Source organism: Petaurus breviceps, unplaced genomic scaffold, assembly GCF_028583685.1.
Source record: "Petaurus breviceps papuanus isolate PSGF00001 unplaced genomic scaffold, PetGlider_PUasm1.0 90701, whole genome shotgun sequence".
In the NCBI taxonomy this organism is placed as follows: domain Eukaryota; kingdom Metazoa; phylum Chordata; class Mammalia; order Diprotodontia; family Petauridae; genus Petaurus; species Petaurus breviceps.
In genome coordinates, this window is record NW_027187316.1 from 2,213,754 (window position 1) to 2,233,966 (window position 20,213).

At 38.8% G+C, this 20,213-nt stretch overlaps 1 protein-coding gene across 1 annotated transcript in view; it reads right to left on the minus strand.

Moving 5' to 3' along the window:
• Positions 1–2,451: 2,451 nt before the first annotated feature.
• The window catches only part of OPN5 (opsin 5), a 43,119-nt gene continuing 25,357 nt past the window's right edge, over positions 2,452–20,213 (minus strand). The window contains exons 5-6 of the mRNA XM_069065757.1: positions 11,794–12,035; positions 2,452–3,093 (exon numbers count right to left, since the gene is read on the minus strand). Of these exons, the coding sequence (XP_068921858.1) occupies positions 3,030–3,093; positions 11,794–12,035 (306 nt within the window). The 3' untranslated portion in view covers positions 2,452–3,029. The remainder of the gene's footprint in view (positions 3,094–11,793; positions 12,036–20,213) is intronic.

Consider the following 20,213-nt stretch of genomic DNA (forward strand, 5'->3'; position numbering starts at 1 on the left):
TCTCTCTCTCTGTCTCTCTCTCTCTGTCTCTCTCTCTCTCTCTCTCTCTCTCTCTCTCTCCCTCTCTGTGTCTCTGTCTATCTCTACCTCTCTCCTTCTCCCTCTCCCTCCAGAGTTATACTTCACACCTCCCACAGCCAAATACATTTCTCGCTTTCAGAATTTTTATTCAAATATTTCTGCATGGCAAGTCTCAGCATGGAGCTGATGCCTAAGAAGTTCAAGGTGACTTAGAAGCAAAGCCAGAGGTTTTGTGTGATTGGCTCAGTCTTGTGCTGCTGCTGCCTTTCAGAAATAGGGGCCTTAAACACTGCTGGCATCTTCCTCTGACAACCCCCCAAAATAAAAAACTTACACACATTCGCCTTCTTTGTATTTTTAAAGGGGCAAAAAAAGCAAATTGTTGTTGTTGTTACATGTTACAAGTCTTATATCAGGGTTTACTTGCCAAAAACTGCTGTTTGTCATCTCTCCACACACTTTCAACCTTATTCAAGTGCTTCTAATTGCTTGTTCCCACCTGCAGGCCCCAAGAGGCTGGAATTGGCTCCAAACAAGGACTGAATAGAAGGCTGGATGCTGGGGTAATGAACTGATCATGTCCTTGTTGCTGGCCTGTTTCTAGACTTATTTGTTTTCTTCTTTGAACTCCTATAGGACCTTTGGTTCTTGACTACCTGCTTTGGTTTTTTACACACACACACACACACCCACACCCACACACACACACTCTCTCTCTCCCCACCCCCCCACCCCCCAGACTGGTTCTTGTAGCCTTTGCTCTCCTTCTGGTCTTCTGATCTACTCATCTGCCCCTACTTGAATAAATTCAATTCTGTTTTATTCTACAAACATCTTCTATGTCTTAGACATTGAGGATACTAAGATGAAATCAGTTCCATCCCTCAAGGAGCTTGCAATCTAGTCCATTCAGTGACTAGGTACGCCCTGCTAGCTATCCCAGTAGCCCTATTGCTTTCTCTTGGAAGGACCAGAATCCTGACACCTGCACCTGCAGCCTGACCACTCTTCCTACCTCTTTCTTCAACCTGCCCCAGCTGGTACAATCACGTGGTTCACTTGAAACTGGTACACATTGAATTCCTCTGGCAGGAGTCCCTCTCCCTGATCGATGATCCCTAAACCTCCTCCCCTGATATCATGTCTATTTTATCATATTAGAACACAGCAAAGGACTCGTTTGGCAAAGATTAATAGTCCTTTCTGTTCCACCTTTCATTTTATTCAACAGAATTCCTCACTTTAAATATTGTTTATAAGAAAACAGTGCCTTTCCTCAGACTCATGGCCCTATCCCAAGTGACATGCTCTGTTTAACCTGCTCTGTGACTCTGACCTGCACTAGTTCACCCCTACTTAGGCAGGCTGGTAGCTTTTCTCTCCCATCCTGCCAGGGGCTCACCATCTTGGCACTAGACTTAGTAAAGAGCCCTACTGCAGCTCAGTTCCTGAACTCAATTGATCCATGAGCCTTGCCTCTCTGGTAGCAGAGATTACAGGTAAACGATCCCAGGCGAGTTCACTGAGTGGAAGAATAACATTGTTAAATAGAACGTAAAAGTTACGATCAAGTTTCCCTCAGCACTCTAAACAAGTGCTTTTAAGATTTTTGCCAAATACCACATTCCAATTAAAGAGTTAAATGAGTTTAACAAAAAAAAAAAAATAGGGGGATACATATTCTTCCTTCACCAGCTTCTGTGCAATTTTAGTGCTAAACTATTATCTTTTAGCCAGCTCTATACTAAGACTTAGGATTCAGAGCAGGAAGAGACCCACGAGACTCATCTAATCTAAACCTTTCATTTGCAAAGAAGGAAAATGAATCCCAGATGGGGAAATGATTTGTCCCAGTCATAACTAGCCACAACCAGGATTCAGACCTCTGTCTCTTTCCGTCCCTCATGTATGCTTTCATACTTCTTTTCTACGCCTTTTTTATTCCTCGTATTCCCACTCTGCCTACTTTAAAAAAAATCATTTTCTCTTTTCTACCCATTCCAATCTATCTTTTTCTTTTCAATTCCTATTGCCTATCTCACCAAGTAAGTAACCCATTGGAATACGATTGGGCTGATCAATCCTGATAAGTCCATGTTTATTTTGTTCAATTCAGAAAGAATCATCCTTGTCATCAGATTCTGGAATGAAAGCAAAGTCTCCAATTGCAAAGTTAAGACAGAACTAATTTCCCTTGAGAACTAGTAAATACTTTGGAAGTTGGTTGACTCTTGAGCGTGGTCCTCCCCATTGGCATGAATAAAGTATTGGCTAAGTGGATATTAAAAGTGTCTAGAGAATGCAAAGAGTGGTACTCTAAGTGTTTCATCCCATAACCACCTCCCCACCTCCCACCATATAAATAAATAAGACACCAAAAATTGAAAATATGTGTCTAGCCTAGATCCTTTGTGACATAGAACTATATAATTAATGTTTTCTAAAAATCAATGCAATTTAATCTAAGGTTCTTAACTGAGTTTTTCCTGAGAGTCAGGAAAAGAAAAACTCAGGTTTGGGAAATATAAAAAGTAAAGAGCTGGGAAGCCTAGGACCCTCCATGCTGTTGCAGAGATATTCTCAGTTTCTGAAGCTGACTAAAGAAGGTTCTGGGGCACTGACTTTTCCCCTGGAAAAACTGACTGTCAGCAATGACCCCTGTGGTATATAGTCCCTTTGAGTTTTAAATTCTACCACCTATTGTTCTCAACGTGTGAGGAAAAGAAAATATAAAAATAAAGACCTCAACAGTAAATGGTTGTCCTAATATTATAACCTAACATAGAATCCCACAATTCTTGTCTCCATACTCTATTGAAGCATCTTAGCACCCTCTGATTTGAGGAAAGGTTGTATCTACAGAAACCTGATGCAGAATTTGAGATAAAAAAGAAATACTTATAGACAAAGAAAAATATGTTCACAACTGAAAATATGGGTGATAATGGATCAAAGAAGTAAATAAATGTCCATAGGAGCACTTTTGCATGCTGTATGTTTATCCATCTTCATACCTCTTCATGGGTTTCAGACACCGATGATGATTTCCTGATGGTGGATACGGTATGCCTCCTGTGATGAGGGAGAAAAATGAAATGGTATCTCATGAAACAGCTTTGATTAACATGAAAGCTTCTTTCACAGCATTTGGAACAAATAGCCATATAGTAATAGAATCAATCAATTGATCAACAAACATTTATTAAACACCTACTATATGCTAGGCTTTAGCATAGCCCAGCACTATATATCCTGAACACTTGGAGACAAAAACCAAATCAGTTTGCTCTCAAAGAGCTTGTATTCCAATAAAATGACCAAAATAAAGCCTACAAATATAAGGAAGTGTTTGAACAAGCGTCATGAAAGACATGCACTTGTTACTACTGCTGGAGTGTGAATATGACAGAATTTCTGGAATTAGAAGGGAGCTCAAAGGCCATTTAATCCAACACTTATCTGAATCAAAATCCCCAGTACCTGCCCATTGTCCATCCAGACTATACTAGATGTTCTTCAAATGTGAAATAAATTACAGTGATATCTCCTATTCACCAGCATAAACTGTCAAAAATCTACTTCTGCTTTTTAGAAAGGCTAAGAATTGTAGATTAAAATGTCCAAAGTTATAGTTATTGTATTGATGCTATAATATGTTATCCTCTGCATTATTTCCCTCTATTAGACACTTTTTCCTCCCTAGGTTTTCATGATTCTTTTCTCTCCTGGTTCTCTTCCTATCTTTTTAATCATTTAACGTTAACTCTTCATCTATTTCATGACCACTGACCATGGGTTCTTTTCTATCTCTATATTATCTTATTCAGTGATTTAATCTGCTCCTATTATCATCTCTATGTATGTGATCCCCAGATATTTATATCCAGCTCTACTCCTGATGGGGTGCTTGGGATCTAAGTCTGTAATATCAGTTTGTAAAATCAATTTGTAAAACCAGTCTGTAAAATCACATTTCCCCCTCCCCAGTCTCAGAGCATTAACTCTGCCCTTTCCCCCAGCCAGCAACTCTGCCCAGCAACAACTCATGAACTGTTTATCTCTGCTTGGAACAATAACAAGCTACACCTATGAATCCTTCACTAAACCATCTATAAACATTTTAGCTTAGGAAAACTTTATCTCCCCCTTAGTAAGTGGCCAGATGCCCCTATGAATCCTTCAATGCACTGTCTATAGGTTAACTCCTTAGCCAATTATACACATACTGAGTCTCCCTTAGCCTTGGTTCCCAACATCCATCTTGTTAAACATGACACTGATGGGTGGCAGACTAGGCACTTCTCAGTAAGCCCTTGACCACTAGCTGACTTAGTGACATTTCAGGCCAAAAACCACACCTCCAGGTTGCCCCTCCTTGGGCTATTTCCCATTGAATTATGGGCAATATGCTTGCGCAGTTGACATTAAAAGTGAATGTTCCTTTAAGCACTGACCACTCCTTAACTTCTCCCTAATCCCACCCTTACTCACCTAGTTAGCATAATTGACATCTGATTTATTTCCTAAACTCCTTAAAAACTATGCCTATGTCTTCTTTAAGTTTGCAGGTTCTCTTAGAACTCTTGCCTGCTGTACAGCATAACAATAAACTTGCAGGTTCCCTAAGAACCCTTGCCTGCTGTAAAGCGTAACAATAAACTTTTACAATCCTGACTTCAAGTCTGCTTGGGCCTACTGAATTCTTTCCAGACTGAATCTCAGGCATTCTAGTCATTGATAAGGATCAGAGTTCCTGTATAACCTATTCCCTCCCCCCCCATCACTCCCTGTCCCAAATTACAGTTCTACATCACCAACTGCCTATTGGATATATTGAACTGGATGTCCTGTAGGCATTTCACTCTCTACATATCCAATAACAGAAGTCTTTTGCCCCAAGCCGTCCCCTCTTTTAAATTCTGCTATTACTGTCAATGGTAATACCATCCTCTTAGTTACCCTGATTCAGGATCTTATGTCATTCTCATCCTTCTCATTCACCCTACATATCCAATCCATTGTCAGATCTTGTCATTTATCCTTTAACAACAGCCTTGTATATGTATCCTTCCCAGTCCCTTCCTACCTCTCCAGTCTTCTTATACTTTACTCTCTTCCAACCATCCTACCCAACACTTCTGAAACTTTTCCACTTGTGACTCCTTTGGTGCTTCTTAAACTGTGGGTTGTGACATGACCCACAGTTTAAGTAGTGCTGTCCTACTTTCTGATTTTCAAATATAACACTCCATCTTCTATCTCTCTATCTTTCCACTGGCTATCTTCCTTGCTTAGAATGTTCTCCCTCCTTCTGTCCATTTCTGAGTTTTCCTGACTTCCATCAAGACTCAGCTCAAATCTTACCTTCTAATGAAGGACTTTTCTTCCCCAACCCTCCATCTGCTAGGGCCACCTATTGTGATTCCCATTAGAACTTAAACTCTTTGAGGACAAGAACTGTTTTTTTCTCTTTTTTTTATTCATAGTTCTTAACAGTGTGCCTGGTATAGTAAACATTTAATAAATATTTATTTAATGACTCTATTGACCTTTCATATTGCATCTCCAATGTTCATGGAACAAATTTTTTTTCTCCTCCAAAACTAGCCAAAAATATGAATATTTGAATCCAGTTGTCCAGTTATTTTCAGTCATGTCTGACTCTTTGTGACCTCATTTGATGCTTTATTGGAAAAGATACTGGGATATTCCAGTATTAGAAATTACCATTTCTTTTTCCAGTTCATTTTACAGATGAGGAACTGAGGCAAACAGAGTTAAGTAACTTGTCCAGGATCACACAACTAGTATCTGAGGCAAGATTTGAACTCATGAAGATGAGTCTTCCTGACATCAGGTCCAGTACTCTATCTACTGTGCCACTATAGGATTCCTCACCCTTCATTTTACATCTCCAATATTTAGGGAACAAATTTTTCCCCTACATTTCTGGCCAAAAAATATAAACATTTGAATCCTATTGTTGTTCAGTTATTTCAGTTGCATCTGACTCTCTGTGACACCATTTAAGTATTTCTTAGAGAAGATACTAGAGTGATTTGCCATGTCCTTCTCCAGATCCTTTTATAGATGAGGAAACTGAGGCAAACAAGGTTAAGTGACTTGTCCAGGGTCATATAGCTAGTTAGTATCTGACACCAGATTTGAATTCAGGTCTTGCTGACTTCAGGCCTGGCACTCTATTCACTGTACTACCAAACAGCCCCACTTTGAATCCAGGCACATAAGCATTTGTCATGAACACATGGCGATATAAATGCAAAATGGATCATTCTTCCTGGATACCAAGCCAAAGGAGCTTCTATCACACTTTAATGTGGTCAGTGACAACATCCTGCTTTCCCAGTGAAACAGGTAGTACTGCTGCATCTTTAGGCAGCTTCTAAAACTGAGAATGATGTTGGTGTGATAGCATGGAGCTAATAAATTAGGGACCTAGGTCCCCTAGGTCCTTCCTTTTTTTCATTTCCCAAACCTGAATAGAGATCAATGATCCCAGCTTTTTCCTGCCCCTCAGGAGAATGTCATTTCAGAAGTTTTGTATAATTATATAGATCCACTGTTATTTGCACAATTCATTCAGCAACATTCAACATTTAATGAGAATCTACTATATAATAGGTACTGAAGCAGATGCAAAGACAAAATTAGACAGGGGCTTTACCCTGTCCCATGGACAATCTTAATCGCTCATTTTATGTGTTAAATTTTTACTGCAGTTCGAAATATTCACCAAAATGCTATCAGATTTTAATCAAATAAGGCTTTAAAAAATGAAAAACATATGGCCAAAAAAAGACGCCAAATTACTCTTCAAACCTTGGCTCATATTCTTCCCTCCTGAAATGTCCTTCTTTCCTAGTCAGTCTATAGAGCAACAGAGGGCCATCTCCAGTCATCCTGATCTATATCTCAGCACTGGACCCAGATGGCTCCAGAAGAGAAAGTGAGGCTGGTGACTTTGCACAGTCCTCCCTCACTTAAATCCAATTCACTTACAAATCATGGCATCATCTTCCTGATAGCATGATCCTCTTCAAGAACAAAGGACAAACAACACAGAGAAACAAGCATTCATTAATCACCTACCGTATGTATGTCAGGCACTATGGTAGGCCCTGAGGAAACTAAGACAAAAGTACAGCACTGTCTACCCTCAAAAAGCTTTTAGTCTAACATGAATATATATGTGTGTATGTGTGTGTGTGTATATATATGTACATATATATACATACATATGTGTTTACAAAATAGATACAAGATAATTTAGAGACAAAGGCACTAGCAACTAAGGGAAATGTACTCCAACCATGGGAGCCAACCAGTAAAAGGGAACTAAAAAGGAAATAAAAAGGATACTAGGTATGAAGAACAGCAAAAGGGCCATTTTGACTAGATACATACATGCTCTGTTAAAAGCTACATTTACTTTTAATGAGGAGAAAATGAATGATAGCAGCTTAAGTTTCCCTTTAATTAAGCCTTTACTTTACTTTAAAATAATAATACCACCCTTTATGTAGCAATAAAAAAAAAATCAGACCTGGGAATCCATCCACACAGAAAGCCCCTGGGCAGAAGCCCCCTCCACTAAGCCAGATATCTCATCCCTACTCTACAACTAAAGAGCTTCCTGGGACACTTTGGCAATATCACATATCCCAAGTCATCAGGATCTGAACTCATATTTTCTTGTCCCCATCTCCCAGGCCAACTCTCTATCCACAAAGGCAGAGCAGGTTTCCCACCCTTACACTAAGGTATACTGTCTCTCATTCCTACTTCACTTTCACAAAATACTATTGCCCTTCTAGCACAGAAATTTCCAATTTCTCTTTTATTTGAACCTCACAATGACTCTGTGAAGCAAAAAATTCAGCAAAGAGAACCAGAGAGAAAGAGGATGAGGCATCAGGGAAGGAGACAAGATCATATAATGATAATGGCTAGTATTTTTCTAGCACTTTAAGATTTGCAATATTTTCTCATCTGATCCTCAAAACAGTCCTGAAAAGAAGGTGTTGTGATTATTTCCATTTTACATATGAGAAAACTAAGGCACAAAGAAGTTAAGAGACTTGCCAGGGTCACACAGCTAGTGAATGTCTAAAGCCAGAATAAGAACTCAGGACCAGAACTTCAAATCAACCAAGTTAAGTGTGGTGTCTACAGATAATGTAGGAAAGACTATTCAATAAAAGCTACAGAATCAATAGTGTCAAAGGCAGCAGGGAAGTCAAAAAGGATGAAGAGGCAGAAAGTCATTGAATTTAACAATTAAGAGATCAATTAACAATTAAGATGGTGTCCTTTGAGAGGGGATTTTCAGCAAAGGCCAGATGAAGAGGGACTCGGAGAGAGTAGATGGTAATAAGGTGGAGGGAGGTGGTAATGGTAGCTATTTGTAGTGGCAACCACACTGACATACCCAGGATGACTACTAGCTCAGGTATTTAGATCTGCTTTACTAGGAAAGATAGCTGTTTAAAGGGTCAACAATCTTTTATTTTAATTACATTCAGTAGTTCAGGGGAAAAGTCAGCACCCTGAACTTCAGTGAAAATATAAGCAGAGAAATAAAGACAAACGGACAGGGCTCTGACTGCCTGAATCAACAACACTTTATATACATCCCTGGATAGAGATAGCCTTTATATCTAAGCAGTCGGGGAACTCTGAAGGTACAGCCGCTCAGAATTTCAACCAGGGAATCTCAAGATCCTTCTCATAATCGAGACCCCCCCCCCCCAAGCAAAAACCAACTCAGAGTATATATAGACTTCTCAGAGCCAGAAGGCATCACAACCCTTGTGACTCAGGTTCTAATTAGAAATTAGTAAAAGATGTGAAAGCTTTCCTACAAGTAAGCCTCCCCTAAGCAAGCTTCCCTTAATGGGCTCCATGTGAAGCCTATTAATGGGTGGGGGAAGATGTTAAATGCCATTGACACACTATTTTAAGAAATTTAACGGGGAAGGGAAATAGAGGGACAGAACAAAAACTAGAAAGGGAAAAAAACCATTAAACATTTCTAAAGGATGATAGAGACCAAAATTAGTCTGTAAATAGATGGGAAGAAATCAAGTGGAAAGGAGAGATTGGAGATGCCTAATAAATAGAGAATAACTATTGAGGCAAAGAAAACAAGATCCCAGAAATATAAAGGTATGGTGCTTCCTTCACTCAAATAACCATGTAACTGGCAGCTAGGTGGTAAAATGGATTGAGTTCAGGCTTTGGACTTGGGAAGACCTGAGTTCAGGTCTCAGACACTTACTAGATGTGTGACCCTAGATACATCACTTAACCTCTCTGTACTTCAGCTTCCTCATCTGTAAAATGGGAATAATAATATACCTATCTCATAGGAAAGATAAGGCTGTTCTGAGGTTGTTTTAGTGAGTAACATATGTAAAGCACTTTGCAAACCTTCAAGTGGTATACAAATGCTTATTATTAATTTTGTATATATTTAGCATACATTTATGTAAGTATATGTTATCTTGCCAGAAGAATGTAAGCTACTTGAGGTCAGAGGCCATTTTTTTTAATTCTCCAGTGCCTGGCACACAATAGGCATTTACTAAATGCCTACTGATCAATTAATTCATTGAAAGGCAGGAGAATTAGCCTTAGTGAGGAGTAGAAATACTTCTATTCCTAACAGGAAGGAGCACAGAGTGAGTGATGATGTAGAAAAGAGCAGAGGACGGGAAAAGAGGGTGCTGATCTTTTTGGTGAAATAGGAGGCTAAGTCATCAGATGGAGTTGGCTCTTTAGGGGGCTTGTAGATCATAGGATCATTGATTCAAAGCTGGAACAGAATTTAGAGCCTATATAATCCAGTCCCCTAATTTTACAGATGAAGAAACTGAGACCTGAGCTTTACTACTAAGTGAATTGGTCAAGCCCATACCAATTGGAAGTGACAGAGACAGGATTTAAACCCAGGTGTTCTAATTCTATATCCAGGATTCTTACCACAAAGGGGAAAAAAATAAGTCATTGTCAGGAATGCAATAGGCAATTGATAAGAGTCTAAAGATAGGATTGCTGAACAGTGCAAGTATATCTAAGTATATAATATAAGTATATAACATAAATGTATAATAAGTAAAATCTGGATTCTATATCATTATGCCCACTTTCTAGCTGAAAAAACTTGGTCTCAAAGGAGATTCTCAGACAGAATGGAATTAAAATCTAAATCTTCTGACTATTCCTATTATTCTATGCTACTTAAAGAAAAGATGGTGTAAGGCGATTTTTAAAGTAGCTGTCTGGAGAGAACACTAGCCAACAAGTGAGCAGAGTGTTGGGGAGAATAGAGGGGAACAGTCCTCTACTGATCCTTTTCTGAAGGCCAGTTCTGAAAGGTTCTGGAATATAACCCAGTCCTGCCCTCCCTCCAGAGACTAAGGTCTAAGGTCCTCTGAGACCCCACCAGGAGATGACATGAGAGTCCCCTTAACAGAGCTAAATAAATCAGAGCCAGAGCTTTCTCATCAGTTCCCTACAGTATTCCTGAAAGTGACTTAAAGCCTATCTCAACCTCTTAACTCAGAAACTAATGCAATCAAGTAGTAGATAAGAGAACTGCTCTGGTGAAAGGTCACGTGGACTAGCATAGAGAGGTGAGTGCAGTGAATAGAGCACAGGGCCTAGAATCAGGAAAACATGAGTTCAAATCTGGCCTCAGACCCTTAGCAAGTCACGTAAGCCCTATTTGCCTCTGTTACTTGTCTGCAAAATAGAGACACACTAGAAAAGTATCTTTGCCAAGAAAATCCTGTGGACTATGTCCACTTTGAGTCAGAAATGAATGTCTAACAGAACATCAACAGAAGAAAAAGAAAATGTTGCATGATTCCATGAGCACAGGGAGCTGGGATAGCTGTATAGTAGCTGCTCAGAAAAGAGAAGGGGAAAAAAAATGTATATGGACTCTGGTCATCTGGGACCAAAACTTGAATGTTACTCCTCCTTTCTCCCCTCCCCCCAAAAAACCAACCTCACCTCCTTACATAAATATTGCCTAGATGTGCTTGATTTAATGCTATTTGGTAAGTAGCAGGCAATAGGCTTACAGCAGGTGGAACATTTGCATACATTAGAACACCTAGAGCATTGCTGGATTATAGTAGTTATTTAACAAAGGCTTACTTGATGAAAATAGTGTAATGGATAGAATCCTAACTTTAGAGTCTGAAAGATCTAGGTTCAAATCCTACGTCAGACAGCTATATGACTCTAGGTAAGTTCTTTAAATTCTAGGAACCTTATTTTATTGATGTGTTAAAAGTGAGTAATAATTGCATCTGCCTCATAAGTTATCATGCACCTCAGACAATATAATGGACATAAAGCATTGCAAATGCCTTGAAGTACTACAATGAATGAGCCCTATCAATATCTCATCCCCACAGTCACTGTCAGTTATGTAAAGCAGATATTTCCCCATTTAACAGATAAAGAAACCAAGGCTCAGAAAGGATGGCCATGCTCACTTTGCTTCTATGTGGCAGAACCAGGACTCAAAGCCAGGTCATCTGGGCCCAAGTTCCGAATTCTGTCCACTACTCCTATAACAGCTTGCCATCCTTTTTAGTTTGCATCTTGGCCATATCATTTCACCAAAAGACAACACCAGCTCTGAGTGGCCTGATGCTGTCTATTGGTTTCTGAGCAAAAATTTATTTTTTTACTTAAGAAGATATAATGTAAACCTTGGCAGTGCTTGATAGAAGTTACCTGTAATCCCTCAGAGATTCCTTCTTGGCTGCTTTCTGCCCACCAGATTGACAACAGGCAAATTTGCAGTCAATGACCTGGTAAATAATTGGGTTGTACATAGCTGCTGACTTTGCAAGCAAGGTTGGCACCACTGAAAACTGAACCGGGATGGAATCAGGCTGTCCAAAAGCTGACCACACCGATACCACGGCATAGGGGATCCAGGCAATAAGGAACCCTGCACAGATCAACATTGCCACCTGGTGAGAGATGAACAAAAGAGAGAATCAATTGGCAGGTGTGCTATATTATACAAGTGACAGGGACCTAAAATATGGAAAACTATAAATGATTAAAAGAAAAAAACAAAAAACAATGACTACACACAACCTGGAAAATCCACCTAATATCCTCTTCCCCTCCCTCCATTTAACGAGGCTTTATTTTGCATGTACCCATATAGTACTTTAGCCATTAATATTCCATAACAGTATAGAATTATAATTGGGAAAGAATATGCCAAACCATAAATTCCAACCCATCGAATTTTGTAGATGAAGTAATTAATTAAAACCCAAAGACATGAAAAGATTTGCCAAGATAGCACATGTAGTAAACAGCAGAGGCCATAGGATCATAGATTTATAGTTAGAAGGTACTTCAAAGGCCATCTAGTCCAATATGCTCATTTTATAAAAAGGAAACTAAGACCCAAAGGGGTTAAGTGACTTGTCTCTACAGTTGTTGTTCAGTCGTTTCAATCATGTCCAACTCTTCATGATCCTGTACTGGAGTAGTTTGCCATTCCTTCTCCAGTCCATTTTACACATGAGGAAACTGAGGCAAACAGCTTTAAGTGACTTGCCCAGGGTCACATAGCTAGTGTCTGAGGCCAAATTTGAACTTAAGTCTTCCTGACTCCAAGACCAGCATTCTATCAACTGCACCACGTAGCTGCCCTTTGAACCAAAGTCCACTGACTTGAGTCAGTGGTCTTTCTCCTATACCCTATCTCCATATTTCTTTAAGGATCTGTGATTGTGTCATTGAGAATGGGGACAGAGATTGCATGCAACCCTTCTACAGCTTGTAGATAATCTTAAAGAATTCTTAAAGATAGAATATTGATTGCCCTGATACCTAGATCAATCAATTAGTCAATAAGCATTTATTAAATATTTATTAAGTACCAGACACATTTCTAAGCAGTGGGGCTACAAAAAAAGGCAAACACATGGTCCCTGCCCCTAAAGACGTTACTTATTAATGGAAAAGATGAAAGGCCTTTCCATAGTTAGGTACACTACTCCTCAGATGAAAAACACTTAGTCCCACCTCCACACCTTTCTAGTTTGGTGGTATACATTAGAACGTTCATCCTACTAACATAACCTTTGAGGATTCAGTGTCACTTCCATGCTACCGCTTGGTAGAGATTGGTCAAGACATTATTAAATCTCCTTTACCCAATTTGTCATAAGTTGCTGCCCTCTCCCTATCACATTCATTTGAGGATATAAATGTACCCAAAGTCAAAAATAAACTGAGATGTGCTCAGTTTGAGGGAAAAGAAACCATGCCAAAGAGCACACACCTGCCTGAGTCTGTTCTGATTACTTAGCCCACATTCACTTAAAACCTACTTGGGGGATTTGTTCACCTTGACGAAACTTTCAGCGACCCAGATTTGCCATTAGGGAAAACTTTGCCCTCATTGAAAGGGATTCTTCAGGGATACATGTTAACTATTGATTGGATCATAGGATTTAGAGCTAAAAAAAGGGACTCCATGGCCTCTGAGATCCCTTCCAGCTCTTTGATCCTGTCACAGTATCGCAGAATTAGACCTGGACAAGACCATCCCCCTCAACCCTTGATTTTATAGATGAGGAAAACTAAGGCCCTGAAGGATTCAGATCCTTGCCTAGGTTCACACAAGTCATAAGTATCTGATGCAGAATTTAAACTGAAGTCTTCCTCACTCCAAGCCTAGTATTCAGTCTACTGTGGCACCTACATGCCTCACCAACCGCTTTATTTCACAGAAGAGGATATGAAAGTAACTTGCCCAAGGTCATGCAAGGAGTGGCGTTACAGATCTGAGAATCAGATTTAGATTTTCTGAAACCAGCATATATCCTCCCTTCCCAAGCTGTTTTTAAATTAAAGTCTGGGAACTTAAGGAATATGGCCCAGGTCTCAGTGTGAGCCAAGGAGCCCCAGTCATTGCTGCATCACATTCCAGCACCTACAATACTCACCTGTGTTTTACCAAGAATTAAAACAAGCTTAATAATTACGTGCAAATTTCCTGCTGGGCTTGGTTTGTCATCTTTCTTCCAGAGACCTGTTGGGGTGAAGTTTTACTCTGTTTTCTCTATGATGATTTTTTTTTTTGTTGTTTTCCTATGGAATGGCTGCCTAGAGGCTCTGCAGTGAATGCCTTTTTTCGAAATTCCCAAATAAATAATAAATATATAAATAAACTATGCTTTAGCAGATGTCTGGGGGTTTAACATTACTCTCATCCATTCTCCTTTGGTGACTCATATGCTGATTTCACAATATCTCAAAAACCATTTTCTATGCCATGTACTTGTGCACTCCTGCCAAAGTCATTGACAGAAAATAAATTAACACTTAGCAAATAATATTTCCTACATTTTATGTGTTTTTTGCTTTTATGGGAGTTTGCAATGGAGTTCAGGAAGTACTTAAAACATTTGTACTGTTTTTCCCTCTCTGGAAAAGACACATTAAGAATTAGATATACTGTCAATCCCAGACAGAGAAAATGAGGTAATTCTGCAACAAAGCCGGACCCTCCCCCAGACTCAAGTAAAAGACAAATGATATCAAGTATATTTGATTGATTATAACATGGTATTAAGAGAAAGAGAAGAGGGATGCAAGATAGTGATTAAAGGTTTTGAATGTATGTATACAAGCACATGAATACATATAAGTAAATTTTGTATATATGCATACATAAAATACGTGTGTATATATACGTGTTGTGTGTATATCATATAGAAATATACATTTAAATGTGTATATATGCATGTATATACATACAGATAGACAGACAGACAGGTAGGTAGATGCTGTTTGGGGTCAGAAAAGACCTGAATTTGAATCCCAGCTCTGACACTACTAGTTGTTACCTTGGGAAAGTTACCTCTGCAATGCATATCAGTGAAAGGTAACTAATTGTCTTAGACTTGCTTTTCCATCCTCTTTCAAAAGGAAAAAAAAATATCTATGAGATACTGAGATAGAGAGTCATAGATTTAGAACTGAATGGCATCTTGGATATCATCTCTTCTTGAATGTCAAGCAAAAATATTACTTATTAAGTAATGTATGTGGATATTAACTGAAAGTTTATTATCATAACCCAAAGAATGATGCTAAGGATACAACTTTTAGATATTGTTGTCATCTGGGAAATGCAGGTTGGGGACCAAAAGTATCCTGGATCAAAGTATCAACAAGTTAGAACTAAAAGAAATTTCAGTGATCATCTACTCTAATCCTTTACTTTACAGATAAGGAAACTGAGGCCCAGGGAGAGGAAGCAACTTGCCAAACATCACACCAGGCAAGATCACAGATCTGGACCTGGAAGGAACTTTAGAATCCATCTAGTCCAACCACATCATTCTACAGATGAGGAAACCGAGGCCCAAGGAAATTAAGTGACTTGTCCTACAATATACCAAACAGTAAACAGCAGATTGAAGATTTGAATCCAATCCCCCTGACTCCTCTGTCTTGCCATGTGTTTGTTCATCCTGGAAATGGTTGAAGTAGAGAATGTTGATTTCACCTTAAAAAATTAAAATCTCTCCTGCAGCTAATTTCTAGTTGCAATTTTCTTCCCACCCAAATTTTAAAAACCAGTAAAAGCTATAGCTAAATAGCTAAAGAAAGGATGCAAATCAGGTCAGACCTTTCCATGCATTTGCGTTTTTCAGTTCAGGTCAAGAATTGAGCACAATATTCCCGCACTGGGCAGGAACTGGCTTAAGGCACAGGAGCTAGATTTTAAATATTTAGGACAGTGCTCCCCATGATTTTACTGGGAAGTTTTGGCCATCCATCGCAGTCCAACCAGGGCCCTCGGGCAATGACCAGTGCTGCTCTTAGGATAGACCAGTTAATAGGGGATAGTAGAGGTGAAAGCAAGACATAGTGCCAGGTAATTTTAACATAGCTAACCCAAAGTAGCCATATTCACATAAAGCTCTGTTCCAATCACCTGCTATAAATAGCATTTGATGCAGAAGAAAAGGGGTAAGGGAGAGAGGACTTATTAGAGGGGAAAACATGATTGCATGTTCAGACCTTGAAGAATCACAAAGGGGAGGAACAAAACAAAATAAAACTTTCTGTAAGTAATGAATGCAGAGTATCTAAGGTGGAACAGAATTTTCATTCTTACAGAACAAGAGGATCATAGTGGACTGAAGCCAAGAATCAAAGGGTCACAAAATATCTAAAATCCAGAATTCCTTAAGTGTTATTGGGAAGAAAGATGGTTCTCTACAGGAGCTATAGTGCTATGGCAAGAGTGCTGGTTTGGTAATCAAAAAGCCTGGATTCCAATGTTGCCTCCCATATACAAGATAAAGTCCTTGAAGCCAGGGACTATTTCATTTAGATCTTTGTGACCCCAGTGCCTAGCATGGTGTTGGGTACATAGTAGGTACTTAATAAATGTTTATTGATTTGTATAATTTGGGCATGTAATTTATCATCCCAGGCCTCAGTTTCCTCAATGCATTGAATAAAATGGCCTTTGAGGTCACTTCTTTCTCTCCACCAATGATCCTAAGTCACTCCTCTCTCTGGGGTTGTTTCCCTATCCGTGATAAAATTAGAGAGACTAGTTGACCTCTAAGAACCTGGCCAGTACTAAGAATTGATGATTCAGAGTTTCTACATATTTTTTTTTAGACAATCAAACTGAAGTGACTTGCCCAGGGTCACACAGCTTGTAAGAATGAGACAAGATTTGAACACAGGTACTCCTGACTCTAAGACAAGTTGCTCTATCCACTGCACCACCTAAATACTCCTTGGAGTAGCTATATATTTAATAAAATCCTCACTAACATGAGGGAAGTCCCATCTGAATTGTGGGAAGAAAAAGAGTTTTAATACTTCTGAGTTCAGAAAGTAACAAGAAAAAAGCAAAACAAATATTTCCTAATAGTCCTTTGGGGGACTGCCTTCATGAATTGATATAATGCCTCACTTCTTCATCTGTAAAAATGAGCTGAAAGAAAAATGGCAAACCAATATCTTTGCTGAGAAAATCCTAAATGGGGTCATGAAAAGTCAGACACAGCTAAAAAATGATTAAAAACACTAAGTGTATGTAGGTAGGGATGTGTGTGTGTATATATATATATATGTATATATATATATATGTATGTATTATCCTAAGCATATATAAGAATATATATGGAACTAGCACATATGCATATGTGTGTGTATACTTAAAACCACTAACGTGGGCATATACATGTGTGTATATATATATAGATGTGTGTGTGAGTACACACACCACATATACACACATACACTGCTCTGTTGTTATTCAATTGTTTCAGTTGTGTTCTACTCTTCATGACCCCATTTAGAGTTTTCTTGGCAATAATACTAGAGTGATTGACCATTTCCTTCTCCAGCTCATTTTACAGATGAGGAAACTGAGACAGACAGGATTAGGTGATACCACCCAGGATCAAACATTTAGTAAGTGTCTGAGGTCACATTTGAACTCGGGAAAATGAGTCTTCCTGACTCCAGACCTGGCACTTTTCTGCTGCACCACCTTCCTGCTCATACTAGTCATGCTTGATTTTATTAGCATAAGAAATTCTTCATAGATATAGACACAGATCTATTGTATGTGTAAGAGCAAAGTCTTTAAAGACCTTTAAAGTGCTACAAAATCATTTGTCCTCTTAAGTAGTTTTTAACATTTTCCTAGTCCATCTTGTGTACACTATTAATATGTTTAGCAAACCCTTTTTTTCTATGTATAGTCCAAAGATCAAATTCAGCCTAGTTCCTGTCTAAATTATCTCAGCTTTCTAATTAATGGCATCTGAATTAATGAGGTTTAACTGTATTATCCTGGACAGATGCCCAGAAAATAGATGTTGTTTAAGGTAACCAACCATAAAAAAACTGGTTTGGATGGTATGTTCTTTGCCTTTATCAACCCTAATTATAATGATCCGTCAAGGAAACAATGGTGGGGGAACCTGGCTAGAATAGTATAGAAATTGTAGCTGTGAAGGACTTTAAGGATCAAGTGAAATATAACCCCTTCCTTCAAGGGAGGAGGAAAATGAAGCCTAGACCTATGGGATCACTTATCAAAGGGTACACAACTAATAAGCTGTAGGACCAGGACCCAAGCCCAGGTCTTTTGATCCCCAAACAAAATTTGCCACCATAAAACCCTGCGGCCTAATGATCCTTTCCTGAGGACTATTAAGGCCCAAATCAATAGCATTAATTGTTTAAAAATCATTCTTTTTTGAAATGCATTTAAAATATAAAGAGGAAAAAAATTAAGAACGTAATGTCAGGAAAACAAGTCTGAATAGACACCTACAGAAGCTGAAAAATTCAGTGTAAAATTGGGAGTGCTGAAGGCAACATTATTTGGAATCAACGAGATAGAATCATAGTTGCCAAGAATTTTTTTCCTTTTATTGGGAAGAACTTCTCTGCAGGTTTGCTCCAACTTAGACAGTCCTCCTGGAGCACTATATTTTTCTTTCTCCCTGCTTTACCATGAGGGGAAGAGGAATCCAGAAAAGATGAATGGGGTTAAACTGCCAACCTGAGGACTTTATATGCAGTTTGGAGGCTGAATTTCCCCTTGGGAAAAAAAAAAAAACAAGTATAGCAAGATGCAGGTGCAGATATGGCCTTAGCGGTGGCTGTAGTAAGCACAAATGCTTCAGACACATGAATCAGAGCAAACTGGCCAAAGCGGGGTGCCAAGCCACAACAAAGCATGGAAGACCAAAGTGGACTGACCCAATATGAAGGAGTTTGATTTGGAACTAATAGCTTGAAGGCTTCTGGTTTTAACGAAAAGAAAGATATAGCATCATTTTGCCTTCACCTTAGCACTGGTTTGGTAAAATAAGGTTAAATAATGACTAAAAAATATTTGCAGTTGAATCATTGAGGTGAGAGATTTAGTTGTAGTTAGGATTAGAGAATGCCAAGGTAAAGAAATTCCCTCTCCCAGTGCATGTTGGCATCTTTTCTGCAACATGTAGTTTTAAAGAGTGGGCCTGAGCACTAAGAAGTTCAGTGCCTTGCCCAGAGTCACACAGTAAATATACAGAGATAGGACTTCCTGGCTTTGAGGGCAGTTTTCTATCCACAATGCCACACTTCCACCTATTAGGTATTCTAAGATGCTAAAATCGTTGCTTGCCAATTTTGAAAGACTTAAGAATTCTAAGGAATGGGGTCAGCTAGGTAGCACGGTGAATAGAGCACTGGCCATGGAGTCAAGAGGACCTGAGTTCAAATCCAGCCTCAGACACTTAATGTTTACTAACCATGTGACCTTGGGCAAGTCATTTAACCCCAATTGCCCTTCAAAAAGCAAAAAAAAAGAATTTAAGGAATATAATGATGAATTATGAATCCAGAGGACTAAGATGAAACATGCTATTCATCCCCTGTCAGAGAGGTGGTAGACTTAAAATATACAATGGGACATAGATTTTTGGACATGGCTAATGTAGGAATTTCTTTCAATTAACTATAAGTATTTTTCACAAGGATTTCCTTTTTTATTATTATTATTCAGTTAGGAGGGAGAGATAAATGCCTGGAGAGATAGATGATAAACAGACAACTAGATAGAGATATAGAGAGATAGATAGATAGATAGATAGATAGATAGATAGATAGATTTTTTTTAAAAAAAGAAAAAGAAAAGAAGGTCAAAAAGGATGATAAAAACAAAAACAATGGTCACTACTATATTAAAACCAATAGATATCTTTTGGGTTAGACTTAACAAATACAGTTATCCCTTCTACATCACAATTTTCCCCATCCCAATTTCAATATATTGAGGGTGCCCAGGTAGTTGGGTAACTCACCTTGCCCTCTCCCTCTCCTTCTCCCCTCCAAAAGAAGGTAAATTTTGATGGCCAGAAGCTCTCCACTTAACTTGGGGTTTACTGGCTAAATTTTTTTCTTTTTTTTCCTTCCTTCCATCCTTCTTTCTTTTTCTTTTTCTTTTCTTCTTTCTTTCTTTCTTCCTTCTTTCTCTTTCTTTCTCTCTCTCCTCCTTCCTTCCTTCCTCTCTCTCCCTTCCTTCCTTCCTTCCTTTCTTCATTCCTTCCTTCCTTCCTTCCTTCCTTCCTTCCTTCCTTCCTTCCTTC